We start from the raw sequence: 14,702 nt of genomic DNA on the forward strand, positions 1-14,702 counted from the left end.
TTTTTTTTTTTTTCATTATTTTAGGTTTTTGCTTCCTTTTAAGACCATGTTCTTCCTCCACTGCGTTCCTCTGACAGTTTGAGGGAAAATGCCAGTGGGTGTAATTATTCATAAGCTGCTCGCCGCGGCTCCCCGCCGGCTCTGCGCGGTGTTTTGCTGTTACAGTGCAAATATCTGCGCCGCGGCTTATTTGCATCTGTGCGGTGCGTGCAGCTGGGTCCCCGCACGCAGGCACGCTGGAAAGCAGAGACGGGGAGGGGGAGGCGCACAGCAGCAGGACTGGGGGCTGCTTTCCCCACCACCACTGCCTGTTTCCATATAAACCTTTAGGATTGGGGTGGGTTTTGGCCTGATTTTGGGGGCTGAGCAGGGCGGGCTGTGCCGGCTCGGTCACCCCGGTGCAGAGCGAGCAGGTGGCTGCGGTGGCGCTGGGCCAGATCCCTGCGCTCCCCCGCCGGCATCGCCCGGGGACTCGGGTTGCCCTCCCCAGGTGGCGATTGTGATCAGATTTTTATTTATTTTTACTGCTGCCTACGAACCAGAGCTCCGGCAGGGCTGGCTGGGAAACGCATCACTGGAAAATGAAAACAAAAAAAATCATTTCTAATCCCAGCAAAGCAGCCCGAATCGAAACCCAAAAAGGGAAGGTAAAAAAAAATCGATATTTGTAATTAGCCTTACTACTTAGCACTGACAACTGACAAGCCATTAGAGGTAGCCAGAAATATTTTAGCACCGAGAAGGGCTGAAAGCCTTGCAATAGCCCGATCAATGGCCGGCCCTGCTGCAGGAAGGCGCTGCCCCCCTCACACCCCTTTGCACGCTCCCCCTCTGGGCTGCCCCGGTGCTGCTGCAGGGCCGGGCTGTGGGACGGGACCAGGCCACCTTTAATTTTTATTTTTTTACTGTACTCTTCAGCAGTGGTGTTGGTAACACCAGCGCCTCAGCCCGTGGGGCGCATGAAGCCGCCGGCTGCCCCAGAGCGGGCGCAGCAGGGCTGAAACTGCGGTGCCATCCCGGAGAGGACAGCAGGGTGACTCCTTCCTCTCCTTCCACCAGGGGCTATGGTGGGCCCAGGCTGGTGGCTGTGGGGACCCAGTGCCCGTCCCTGAGCACACGGCATCGCCGGGAGCTCACCGCGATGTCCTGCGCTGCGGGACTCACGGGGGGACTCGTTCATTATGGGGCACTGGCTCAGTATCTCCCTTTATTCAAAAGAGGATTCAGAGCAAGGAGGGGCTGATGTTAGACAGACTAAATGATGAACAAATGTTGTTTTTATAACGTTCTGTGCTGATAGGGGCAGTCACCTGCAGGCCAGGAGGTGGGCAGCCAGAAGCATGGGTTTTTTTGGTTTCTTCCTCATCTGGGGAAGGATGCAGAGAGGGCAGGACCTCCCTGAGCTGGTGAGGAGAGGCCCAGCCTGGGTGTACGGGAGCTGAGCCTCGAGGACAGAGAGGCTGCAACTGGCAGGGGTGCAGGAGGGAGCCGCACCGCCCCACGCAGAAAGGAGGGGTGGGGGAACGGTGGCCCTCTGATGGCCAACTGGTAACTAGAATGGGCTCAAGTCCACCTGCTGCATGTCGCTCATCAGAAACCTCAGTCCCTAGGAATCGGCATCTTGGAGCCCATCTCCAGGGACAAGAAGAATCTAAGCAACAAGAGCAGCTGGTTTCTCACAGGGCTGGCCCATGGCTGCACCACGCCAGGCCCTGAGGTGATGCTCTGGGACCCCGAGTGCCCCCGATGCACAGGTCTCCGAGCAGGGGGAGCCTGGGAGCTGCAGAGAGGGGCTGGTGGGGTGGCAGGACTCAAAGCCACCCCGCTGCAACCAAGGGACCGGTGAGTCCTGCTCTGAGCGAAGGCTGGAGCAGAGTTCCCAGAGCCCCTCGCCCAGCGTCTCACAGAAACACCACTCAGGCCTCCCAGACGAGCACGGAACCCAAAGGCAGGCTGTGCTCACACAACCCCAAAGCAGGCTGTGCTCGCCCCGTGCTGCGATGCACCGTGCAGCACCCTGCAGGTCACAGGCACTCCGCAGGCCAGACCGAAGGCAGAGCCCCAAAGCCCTCAGCACCCGAACAGTCCTGCAGGAAGCGCTCAGCCATTTGCATTAGGGACCTGGCTGGAGGACGACAGGCAGTGTAAGGTGAAACTCTGCCCCAGCCCTCTGTGCCCAGAGGTATTTCAACTGAAACAAGCACGCCCCGACGCTCGCAGTGACGCCGCGGGCACAGCTGTGCAGGGCAGGAGCTCGGTTAGCCCGGCAGTTTATTCAGAATGCCTTTACACAGGAGCCCATCAAATGCCCCCGGTGTCCTGAATTAGCCAAAATGCAGCTGCCGTTCCCGCGCTGTTCATGCCAGCTCCTGGATGATGGTGTTGACGGAGCCGAGGAGCTCCTGGAAGTAGCCGTCCTTGTCGCCGTCGCTCCGCTCCTGTGCCGCCAGCTCCTCGTACTCGCTGCGCAGGAGCCCCAGGGTGGCGCCGAGCGCCCGGTCCCCGCGGTAGCGCTCCCTGCAGAAGGCCATCAGCACGCCCAGCAGCTGCAGGACCTTCTCCCGGGCGTCGTGCTCCGGCAGGGCCAGCAGCTTGGAGCCCACCGCGCACCAGTCCTGCTCCACCAGCGCCGGCACCAGCCTGACCTGCCGGTACTGCTGCAGCTTCTCTGCCGCCTGCTCGCCGTGCTGCGGGGCCTCAAGCAGCATCTGTGGGGAAGGGCAACAGGCAGGGGGTGTTCATGTACTGGTTGACTGCTCCCGGAGAGGTGTCTTGCAGCCCCAAAGCCCCAAAACCCCACCCTGGAAGGTCACCTGTGGTGGGAACACGAGGGTGGCCATGAAGTGGTGGCCCCGGGAAGCTGTCAGTGCCTGGAGACCCTGGTGGCATGGGGAGGGGACTCGGGGAGAGCCCTGTAAGGCCTTCAGGAATGATGGGCTGGGCACAGGGGAATAGCAGGGACAGCACCAACTCTCCCTCCCTTCTCCTGGTCCTCGAGAGGGCTCCCTGCTGAGCTCCGTTTGTGCATCAGCCATGCAGGGCTTGGAGGGAAAAAAATGGGAGCAGGAGGCAGAAAACAGCCATGCAGCCCGTCTGCTCTCCGTGCTGTGATGCAGGGAGTTGGCACTCACCACGGCTGATGTTAGTTTACGATTTTAAAACCAGATTTTCACCCAGCCCACTCTGAATCTGCCGACCCCGCTTGGCCCAGCCCCGCGCCCTGCCAGGCTGGAGTTTTCTCCCATTTTCTCTGCAGGCGTTAAAAGCGCGGGGGCTGTGAGTTATTGGCTGGGAGGCGGCATTCCCAGACTGAAGGGCAGTGAAAATCATTGTTTTAACATAAAACCGAGAATCTGTAGGACCTGCAGATTGCCTCCAGCCAGAGCAAAGCTGGGAACAGATGGGGCTGCCAGAGGTAGGGCCGTACAACGCGCCACACGGGGAAACGGCGCCGTTACGGCACAGGGCCCGCGGCCCTGCCCCTCGCTGCAGGCAGACAAACGGGAGGGCTGCACGCCACAGCCAGCACCTGGTAAGATTTCAGACCCACCAAAATGATTTGCACCTTTCCAAACTCTCCCGGAGAACAACTGTTTCAAACCACAGACGTTTCTCCTGAAACCCGAGCGCTGCAGCAGTGATAATCTGCAGGGCAAATTGGCTATAAACAGCGCGCGAGTGGATTTAATTTCCATTCTCTGGAGTAAGGGAAACGCGCAGACTAAATAACAAACGATGGCAAGGCAAAGCGGTTTTTAAACTGACATTTGCAGCGGTAATCCAAGGTATTGGGAAATAAACCAGGGAAGGCTGCGGGCTCGGCTCCAGGGCAAGCCTCGAGGCGGGCACAGCCCCCGCCAGCAGCCGGGGCACGGCCACCGCCGCTCCGCGGGCTCTGCGCTGATGGCAGCAGCTCCCGGGGAGCTCCACGGGCCCAGCTCCTGCTTCTCCTGCCCTGTGGTCTCCTTTAGAAACCCCCTGGAGAGACCCAGGGCCCCCGGTTAACTGCACACCACGGTTGGTGCCCTCACCTTCTCCACAATGAGGTCGTAGAGCAGCGTCACCACGCGCACGTGCAGCGCCTCCGTCCCCTTCTGCCTGAAGAGGCCCCGCAGCACCTGGAGGCCGCCCAGCTTGAGGAACTGCTGCTGGGCGTAGGGGAAGTGCCTCAGCATGGAGCACAGGGCGAAGAGAGCCTGGAGAGGGGACAGAGAGGTCCGTCAGCCGCCCGGCCCGGGAGCAGCGGCACGCAGCCGGGAAGGATGTCCCCTCAGGACCCCAGGGGCACCCCTGCCTCCCCGCACAGCCCTCGGTGCCAGCCACTCGCTCCCCCGGGGCTGTCACTGTCAGCATCAGCCCCCGGGGCCCCGTGGCCAGCTCCTGGACTGACCCAAAGCCATCGGGTGCTCCAGCTCTCGATACGGATGCTGGCTATGGGCTAAGATGGCAGGACAGGACGAAGAGAGGCACCGGCACTCGTGCACTTGTCTCCATGCCCTTAGCGGCTGGGGTTGACGCCGAGAGGGCAATTAGGGGCCAAGTGACGGATTTTGATGACCGAGGTTCCCAAAGGTGACAGGGGAAGGGCTTGACGAGGCGCCTGGGCTGACAGCAGCCTCGGGGCAGGGCCGTGGTGGTGCAGGGACAGGGAGCGGGGACCTGGGCACAGATCCTCCTCCCCTCGGCACCGCCAGCGACCCCAGCCCCCCGCTCGCTCCCTGCGGACGGATCCGAGCTGACAGCCACTGCTTCCCCGCTCCCGTTTGTTCCTATTTTACATCTCCTGAGTTGCCTGAGGTGAATCAGCGGATGTTTCTGTCTCCTTTTTGACCACAAGCCAAAGGACTGGGGAGCGGGGAGATGCGCTCCTGGCCTCGCTGCGAGCATTGGTGCAGAAAAACCCCCGGGGCTCGGGCACCGACCAGGCACAGGGCTGCCGGCCCGCAGGGAGGCTGGGGACAGTACGTGGCATGGGAACCCGCAGTGGGAATCCAAAGCTTTTGTCCTCCTGGAAAAGGAGATCCAGCTGTGCCCTTGGAGGCTCTAGCTATGCCTGCAGAGGCTGACGACACCCAGCTCAACTCTCGCCTTCCTCCAGCTGCTGCCAGCAGGACTCGTTTGGGCTCGCTGGGAAGAATCAGCCCGTACCCACACCGAGGGGTTGGGGAGGTGCTGGTGGGGACATCCACACCCCAGTCAGCCTTCCCTCCCCAAAATGAGCTGCGGGTTGATCCCCGGGGACTCCAAGGAGGAGTTTCTGAGCACGCAGCTCCCCGTGGGGCACTGCTCCCACCCGATTCCCCACGGCCTGTTCCAGGGGGAGGACATTTGCCATGGACTGGAGGGGAACACGTCTGCGGGCGCTCCTTGTTCCAACAGCAGCAGCACACCGCTGCTAACAGGTGCGTGGAAGATGGATACGAGAGCAGTGAGCTCCCTCGCCCTGCCGAGTTCCCTCTCACGGGAGGTCACCGTGTTAAGTGGTGGGGCTGGATTTTCAGAAGACGGCAGAACATTTTATGGCCAATAAACACCGGCGGCGTCGCACGCTAAGGCAAGGCTAATTAGATCTCATGCTCCAGGGAGCACGGCGGGGACGGCGGCGGGGAGGCGAGCGAGGAATCCCCCGGCCCGACGGACAGCGCTGCACATTTGGCCGGGGGCTCCCCGAGCTGCTCGCCTGGCTGCAAAGCCTCCGCTGCCGGCCACTGCTGCAGGCAGGACGCGGGGCTGGCTGCGGCAATTAGCTCCTTCCAAATGGCAGCTCCTGCCTCTGCTGGCCTCTGAGCCCCGTGCCTGCTGCGGGCACCCCAAGCTTTCCTCCCGGCAGGGCTGCGGCATCCAGCCCGGCCCCAAGGTGGGGACGCGCACCGCGGGGAGGCTGGGAGCCACCGGGGTGCCCTGGGTGAGCAAACGCCCCCCCAGTGCGGGTGTGGGTCCCTGCAGAGTGAACATGGCTGGGCCCAGAGGCGCTTCCCTGCTCGCTCACCTTCTTCTTGACAGCCTGGGGTTGCTCCGTGGCCAGAATGACCAGCAGCTTCTGCAGCGCCCCGCCCTCGATGGCTTCTATCTGGACTTTGGGGTTACTGCAGAGAAAAACACACACAAAGAGCAGGTCACACATGGGGACAGCAACAAGAAGGGGTGGCTGAAGCGATGGCAGTGCCCATGGGGCCGTGCTGGGCCATTGGTGCCACCCCGTGTCCCACTCCTTTTCCCAGCGAGGAGCCCTCCTCCCCTGCGTGTCCCTCGCATGTCCCGCTCCTTAACCCCACTGTTCTGTTGTGCATCTGCTCCCCAGCAGCCTTTTGTCCCGCTCCTCGCCTTCCCCTTCCCGCACGCTCCTGGCTGCCCGTTAGCGTGCTGACCGACACGCTGCTCTCCACCTGCACCACGCTGCAGCACAGCCGTGCCCCGGCCTCACCTGGGGAAGGGCCTGCTCGTGCCCCGGGCCTCTGAATCACAGCCTGGGCTCCCCACACACACATCCACATCAAGCTCTCCTCCTCGAGGACTACAAAAGGCGGAATTCATCCCTCTGCCTGCAGGAACCAGGCTGGGTGCGCAGGGCCACCCCAGCACCGCGCGGGGCAAGGCGATGCCAGGTGGCCTTGTGGTCCCAGGAGGACCCAGCACTCAGCCTCTGCCCACCTCTGAAGCAGCGATTGCACCGCAGCCTGTGGGCCCCCAAAGGATTTTCCACCTCAGCATGGTGGAAGTGGTGGCTGCGATGGCATCTCCCGGTCACAGCGGGTGAATGGCACCAGCCCCAAACTCCTCAGCTGCCCCAGGCCCAGGGCAGCTCTGCCCCGAGCACCACCACTGCCCCAGCTCCAGCAGCACCAAACACCAGTGAGGGTACCGCACGGGGATGTCCTGCAGCATCAGCCCAGCCCTGGCGACTTCTCCCCTTTCCCCAGGGTGAAGCTGGAAGGAGCACGAGGTGGGAGCCGAAGCACAGCTCTCGGGGACCTGTCTGACAAAGCCCAGCAGGCACCAGGTGCTGCGTGTGGCACTCGCCACAAAAGAGTCTCAAAGAAGGAGGATCTGCCCCGGGGAAGCGAAAGAGCCCTGCGTCTCCCTTCTGTGCGGCTGAATTTAAAAGCCAGACACATTCAGGGCTTTGGAGCAGGCTCCTTTGGGAGCCCAGAGACACGAAACCCAGACAGGCTGTGCTGCAAGCCAGGCAGGGGGAGGAAGGGTTTTTTTCCAGCTCTGTTTTTCCAGCAGTGACAGCTTTGGTCTCCACCTTTCCGTGCGGGGGGACTGTGTTTGATTCTGCTCTGAGCTTTCCCAGCGCAATCACAGTGCAGAGCCCTGCGCCCTGCCTGGCACACTCAGCACCGGGGCTCCATGACCAGGAGGGGTGTGAGCGCTGCATTCCCAGCTCCCAGGGAGGAGCTGGCAACTCTGGCACGCAGAAAATCCAACTTCTGATCCTAAAACCCCCTCACATTTCCCATTGAAGCTGCTCTGGGCAAGGGAGAGCAGGACAGGGCTGCGGGCGGGCGCGTTTGTGAGCGCAGCTGCACCGCGAGGAGCCCCGCGTCTGCTGCAGAGCTCTGAGGCCAGTCAGGAAAACTGGGGTACCGAGGCTCTTTGGTCACATCTCCCGTCTAAAATAAATAATAAAAAAAAGCACAGCAAGGGATATAACTGAAAAATTGGTACGCCTTTTAATGCTTGGCTGGTCACCTGGAGTATTAGATCTAATTAAAATCTCTGAACCATGGCGGTTTTGCCAAGGAGAACCTCGAGAGGTGAGGCAGCCTTCCTGGCGGGTGGGTGTGCTGCTCCCTTTTCAGTGTTTCTGTTGCTTAATGTCTCCGCTATCAATAGTCCACTAACAAAAAGCTCATTTGAGGGTTTTGGAAATTCAGCACAGATTTGTACAAATTACACTGTCAAGCCCAGGGAGAAGCAGCCCGAACAAAATAAATACAATGAGGCAGCGCGCGGGCTGCGAGCACAGGAAATTCAACCTGTGCTGATCTGCGAGCAGATAAGGGGATGCTGGCATCAGCACGGGAAGCTGCTGAAATGAAACGCTGAGGCCAGGACGGAGACGGAGCACAGCCTGTGCCCAGCACCCACGGGGACAGCTGAGATCTGGGTGTCCGCGGCTGGGATCAGCTCCTTGGGCAGGTGACCCTGAGGTTCTCAGCGCTGGGATTCATCCATCCCAGATCATGCCAGCTCCTCTGACCTGCCCCGACACGGCCACCAGCCCCCCTTGGTAAGGATCCCGGACAGCACACCCCACTCCCCAGGGCACAGGCTGTGCTCTGCTCTCCTCCTTGTGCTTTCACACCCAGCCCTGGCCAATTCTCCATCCAGCACCGCACAGCCCTGCTGCCTGCAGGCTCCGTGGAGCTGCCCCGCGGCGCAGTGAGCTCTGCAGAGGGCTGAGCTGCCACCAGCACTGCCCCACGCAGCGCTGCAGGTGGGACGGGTCCCGTTGGCCACAAGGCAATATTGAGGCTTCCCACTGCTGCCTCCTCCCTGAGCTCCCGGAGCTGTGTCTTTGCCTAGCACGAATGTAATGCCCCGTTTTACCAGCCCAGCCCATTCTTGCTCCCTGGCTGGAGGAGGGGGACCGTGCCCTTTGGCTGAGGGAGGAAAAACAAAAGCAGGGAAAGAAAGCAAAGAACCCCCTGCCATCTGAGCCTGCCTGCTGCAGAAGGAAGCACTCCGTTTTCTGCCAGTTTATATTTCACTACGCTGGAGTTATAACTTCCCACAAGGGGCCAGAAATTATTACAGGCAAGGCCTGCTTGCCAAAAAACACCGCAAGTCTCCACAGCACGCAGAGAGGGGAGAAAAGGCAGTAACAGCGAGCTGCCAGCTGCTCCGGCCCCAGGCAGGGCAGGGAGGCTGGGGCAGTCCTGCCCTGGGGGGCTCCAAAGGCAGCAGAGGAGCCCCAGCAGCCATCAGGTCAGGCTGTTTGCTCCAATCTGCCTTCTTGCTTCTCCTAGAGCACTTTGTGGAAGCCGCAAGGCTGTAGGACGGGGCTGAGCGGCCGATGAGCCACCAGTGAGCATCGAGGTGCAGCTGGCAGCAGGCTTTGGGGCTGCTGCTCCTGCACATCCAGCGCAGAAACAGCTCCTGTTGTGCTGGAGAACGGATTTAACAGCCCTGTATCTGTTAAGGAATGCCCTCCCACTATCACCTCGCCCAGCCTTGATCCTAGGGTGACCCAGAGCGCACAGACCCGAAGGAGACTTCTCCAAGCTCCTCCAGAGCGCACGTTCGGAGGGCATGGGAAGACTGAGAAGCAGCAGCACAGCCCCGAGGCAACAGCGGCTCTCCAGTTGGATGGGAGCTTGCAACACAGCAGCAAAATTAGATTTAAATTAAAAAAGAAAAAAAGAAAAGCCAAGCGGTGTGGAGGGGCTCGGGGACTCAGAAGCACAGAGCAGGGCGGGCAGGCAAATGCCCTCATCTCTACTGCTCCGGCAAGGACACACGGAGAATATTTATTTCTCGGGCTGCTTATTGCCACAGTGATGCACCAGCCGCACAGAGCAGAAAGGAGCCCCTAAACCAGGGCTGTCTCCCTGCTCTGAGCCTCCTGCCGAAGCCAGAGCACAGAGAGGTGAGGGTGGGGGTGCTCCTGCCCTGCCTCCCCGCCGAGACGCGCGGGGCGCTGAGCGGGGTGCCAGGACGCATGCCCTGAGCTCAGGCTTTGATGAAAGCGCGGCGTGGTGGTGAAGAGGCATGATAATCACCGGGCGAGACAGCACTTAATGGGTCTCTTGTCTCTTCAGAACCAGCAGTCTGTGATACCGCGTGGGAAATCAAAGCCAAGGATCAAAGTCTGTGAAGCAGCCTAAAAAATTTAGTACCGTCTATTTAGCCTGCGCTGCGAGCGAAGGATCAGAAAGAGGCAAGGAAGCAGTGCAGCTTCGCTTGTCCTCCCCGGCATTTGCTCTGCTAACGAAGCACACGACAGCGCCCCAGCCCTCTGCTCGCAGGACTGCGACGTGCTTTGGGGCTGCGACCGCTCCCAGGGGGGCTGCAACACGGCCCCGAGCCTCGCAGGGCTCTGGTGCCTCTCCAACCCGGCTGGGAAGTGGAAAGGCGCTGGAAAAATGCATTTCTGAGAGCACTGGGAACTGAAAGCCACACCGGCAGGGTCACACGTGAAAAGGCCAACAACTTTTCCGAGAGGCCTCCGCGTCTGGAGGCTTTCTGACGGCTCTGGTGTGGGCAATAACATTACGATTACCTGGCCACGCAGACACGGACAACACTGGCTGCTACAACAGCACTGCTTAAAGGTTTGTCTGGAGGCAGTAACTCCAGCCTTGACTGCAGCTGTAGGGCTGCGACTCTGAGTAAGAACCGAAAGGAGATGCTGGATGACAAACTGCTTGCTAAGCCCTCTGCAGCCGGATTCTGGGCTGCAGCTTTAAGGGCAAAAAGCACGGAAATGGTCTGGGCGAGAAGTGGCACACGCAGGGCGTGCACTTTGCTATTGTGGTCCGAGCTACAGCATGAAATATTCCCCTTGGAAACGGCTGCACCACAGCCACAACTCAAGTCCCGTGCTCCCGAGGGTCCCCAGGCAGTGGGAACGGGCTGGCCGAGCACCCCCAAAGCCTTTCCACAAAAAAAAAGGCTCCGCTCCTCGCCTCCTGCACGTGGCAGCTCCAACAGGGCCGTGAGCCCGCAGCTCCCCCGCTACGTACAGGTTGGCCACGTCCCCTTCTGAGCTGTGCTGGTAAGAGGCAGCTCAGCACAGGGAATCGTGCAGCCCCCAGGCTGGGGAAACCACCGCAGGATGCCGCCCCGGCAGCCCGCTCCTGCCACGGCACCAAGCACACGGCGCTGAAGCGCAGAGGGGGGAATCTCTTACAGAAATACACATCCAGCACAGAGATTTTCCAGTATTGCAGGGTCTCATGCTATGGAGGAGGAGGTGGGATGGCTGCAGGCACGGCGGGAGGGTGCTCAGCCAGCCCCAGCCCTGGGCAGGCTGCCTGCACCCGTGGGAGCAGAGGAGGTGGCGGGGAGCACGCGCACCCCGAGGCCCGCGGGTGGCACAGGTGCCCCAGAAAGGCTGTGCTCTGAGCGCCGGCCCAAAGCCCAGCTCAGCACAAAGGCCTTCAGAGGTATAACTTGAGGAGATTAAAAACCCACCCAGCAAAATGGAGCCCTAAGTAGTTGCGCCGATCAAAACAGAGCGGAGAAGAAAAGTGGGGGTGAGGGGGGAAAACCTGACAAAAGGAAAACTAGGTTTCAGCAGGCAACACAATACAACAATTTCGTATGAAAGATGTGAGGCATAAAAGAGATGTTAGATGTTCAAAAGCGCAGAATATAGGAGAGACATAAAAAAAAAAAAAACCCTGAGAAGATGAAAATCTCCACTTCAATGCAATGCTGCCTTCTCACTTTCTACCAAGCCAGGCACTCATCGCGGTAGCGGGGGAGCAGCAGCGTCCCTGCGAGAGCAACGTGTGTCAACGTGACATAATGGATTACATAGATGCAAGCGTGGTTTTTAATGAGCAATTAGGTTATTGAGTATTTGTTGCTAAGAGGAGAAAAGAACTGCAGAGAATAAGTTGGAGCTGAGTACGTGATTGTGTGGTTTTGATGGGCTAATGCGCTGCTTAAACCGAGGGAGCATGATTCATGCCATCAGTGCAGAAATAGCACCGAGAGCGGCTGGAAAAGGTGGGGAACCTTGGCTTGCTACCTGCGTCCCAGATAACGAGCTGAGCCATCTCCTGGTGGTGTGAGCCCTGCGATGTCCCAGCTCAAGGCAGGCTGGCTCTGAGGTCCTGCTGCGGACAAGACCACCGTGCCTGGACTGAGCGATGTGGAGATGAACCAGGGCGAGCTCTGCTCTGCTTTGAGCTGGAACACGGCACTTACCCAACGTGAGGCCCTTTGCAGAGAATTGAGGAACGAGTCCCAGCCCCAGCATGAAGCAGAGCTGCTTTACGTGGTGCTTCCAGGGTCGAGAGCCGCCGAGAGCCCCACGTGCCCGCTGCTGGCCTCGGCGAGGAGCCCGGAGCAGGCGAAGGCAGGCAGGCCGGTATTTTGGAACAGGGAACAATTAGACAAGCTGCAGTGCCATAATGTAGCGTAACAGATGGATAATTAGATTTACACAAAGAGCTGTAAAAGTAATTAAATAAAGAGATGGCATGGTGAATCTGAACGCCCCTGGGACGCAGCGCCCCAGGTGAGGGGAGCCAAAGCCCAGCACCCGCTGGGGTCACTGCGAAGAGCAGAATGGCCCAAAGCACAGCAGCTTCAGAGAGGGGCCAGGAGAAGGCAGAAACCACGCCTGCGCCAAGGGAGAGCTGCAGCGAAGCAGTAAAACCCCTCTTGCTCCTCACCTCGCCATGCAGCAGCCTAGAGAAGCGAATACCGGGTGTGGACAATAAAATCCTAGGTGCTGCAATAAAACCAGCCGCGGCAGGTTGCTCTGCTAAACGCTCACAAACAGCAGGACGGGCTGTGTTACATCTGAGACAGAAAACAAAAAAACAGGCTGGGGATCGCACAGGGCAGCAAACCAAGCGTGGGCAGGAAAGCCAACATCTCGGCACGGGTGAGGCTCCCGAGGACACCCCGGAGCATCTTCTCCCGACCCTCACACCACTTCTCCGAGCTGCTGGGCTGCGCAGGGCGCTGCTCACCTCCAGCTCCCACCGACGCCAGGGCAGACAGAGCCATCAAGAGCCTCAAAGGCAAGCTCAACTGCCATGAGTTTAATCAAAGGCCCGCCGCCGCTGCTGTGATGAAAAGCTTCGGGATTCTCGGGGGGCTATCAACTTCATCCTGTCAGCCCAGAGCAGGAAAGGAGATGAAACAGCTCCGTGAGCGTCAGCACACCTTCCCTGCCCTGCTGATGGTGAAGGACGGGCCTGGGCAGCCCGCTCCAGAGCGTGTTGTGATTTAGGGGTGCACCAGGGGCCTCACATCCCCTCCACGACGAGCAGGGAAACACCTTTTGCTCCCTTCCAGCACGACGTGTGAAATTACCGCTCCTCCTCGGGGGGTACGAGCAAGTTCTCCATGGTGCATGGAGAAGGACATCACAGAAACTCCCCTCGGTGCTCAGTCATCCAAAGTGATGCTTTGTTTTGAGGCGTAAATCAACCTTAAGGCTCCGTGTGCCATGCTTACAAAACAATATGCATTCCTGAAAGCCTGTTATTTTACTGTAGGTCAAACGCATCTCGTTGCCCGAGGATGGGTTTTGTTTCATCAGAGGCTGCACTAATAAAGAGCGAGTGTTGTTCTATGAGGGCAAAACTCATTTATTTCCACGTAATTTTAGCCATAGCCGGCAAAAAATGTCTTGATTTCTTTTCAGAATCACAACGCAGCACGGAACGAGAACAATATCGCAGGATTAATGCCATGTCCTTGAGTTCATCCAGTGCTTTTCATCAGAGACACTTCACAGCCCTCCCTGATTTATAGACGGGGAAGCCCAAGCGCTACCAGGAGCACCAGCAGCAGCCCCGGGATGCGGTGGGAACGCCGGCTCCTGCACCATAGCCACTGCTCATCCTGCACTGCCACCCCCCTCTTTTCCTTCTTCACCCTCCTTTTTGCCACTCCATAGCCCTGGTGTGACAAGCAGGCGATGTCCCCTCTGGCCAGGGCACCAGCCATCTCCTGAGCTTGGGTTCCCGGTGCTGCTGCTCCAGGTCATGGCTCCCAGGCCGTGCAGAGCTGCTGGGGAGCTCCCTGCACGCCTCCAGCCTCCACATCTCAGCTGGCCCGGGGCGGTGGGGAAGGCAGGAGCAGCCAGCAGGTCCCTCTGCGCTCTGCGCTGCTGCTGGAGGCCCCCTGAGCAAGGCCCTCTGAAACAGCACCTCGCAGTCAGGCAGCTTTGCAGCCCTGCCAGATCTGCCAGGTCGCACTGCATGCCTTGAATTGTGCTCTAAATTACTCAAACAGTTACACAAAGCCTATTGCCATGCCTTAGGTAACACGAAATGCTGTAAAAACCTGTCTGAAAGCCCCAGGAGAAGAAAGCCTCCGTGCTTCCCGCTGGGCTCTGAGCACTCGGGCTTGTACCCCGAGTGGCAGCGAGCACCTGGAAGGTGGCTTGAGGCTAAGACCTCTGGTTGTTACTCTAGTTATTTGTTTGCTTGCTCATTTGAGCTGATTTTTCTTTAAGACAAGTGTTAATAATTAAAAAAAAAAAAAAGCATTTGCCTGGCTCGTCCCTGCTGGGACCGCCGAAGGAGCGCACAGGCTCTCTGCAGCTCCTGCGGGAGACGCGAGCAAAGTGTGAGAACAGGCACTTCGCTTCCCTCCCTCCACAGCATCTCCGAGCTGCTCTGTCCTATTTTAACCCTGCCATCTGTTTCTCAGCTCTCTGCATTCCTCTCGTAACCGCCGAAGCTCTTGCCTTGCATCTAGCAAATCTCTCCATCGGCGACCACCCTTTCTGCCCCCGAGCACCTCCCGGTGCCGCGTCCGAGGGTGCACCACCGCTGGCTCCTGCACAAGGATCAGCTGAACACCTCCACGCCTGGTTCCCATCTCTCCTGCTCGCTCTGAACGCGAGGGGAGATGCTGGATCACAAGAAGAATCACACCCATTACAATTGTCATGTTTTCAACTTTGGCTGTTCCCAGTCCCACCGGGTTTAGCGGAGCGCTATTAGGATCATTTTAAACCAGAAAACTAGATTTGTTTCACTGAGTCATAATTCAGAACCGAG

At 59.2% G+C, this 14,702-nt stretch overlaps 1 protein-coding gene across 4 annotated transcripts in view; it reads right to left on the reverse strand.

Moving 5' to 3' along the window:
- Positions 1 to 1,663: 1,663 nt before the first annotated feature.
- The window catches only part of SIL1 (SIL1 nucleotide exchange factor), an 85,811-nt gene continuing 72,772 nt past the window's right edge, over positions 1,664 to 14,702 (reverse strand). For 3 of the 4 annotated variants that reach the window (XM_082771318.1, XM_082771319.1, XM_082771320.1), the window contains exons 9-11: positions 5,990 to 6,086; positions 4,032 to 4,196; positions 1,666 to 2,708 (exon numbers count right to left, since the gene is read on the reverse strand). In XM_082771318.1, the coding sequence (XP_082627444.1) occupies positions 2,358 to 2,708; positions 4,032 to 4,196; positions 5,990 to 6,086 (613 nt within the window). In that variant the 3' untranslated portion in view covers positions 1,666 to 2,357. Of the gene's footprint in view, positions 2,709 to 4,031; positions 4,197 to 5,989; positions 6,087 to 14,702 lie in introns of all 4 variants that reach the window. The other variant, XM_082771321.1, reaches the window with a different exon arrangement.

Source organism: Aythya marila (genome assembly GCF_965140915.1).
Source record: "Aythya marila genome assembly, chromosome: 14".
Lineage (NCBI taxonomy): Eukaryota > Metazoa > Chordata > Aves > Anseriformes > Anatidae > Aythya > Aythya marila.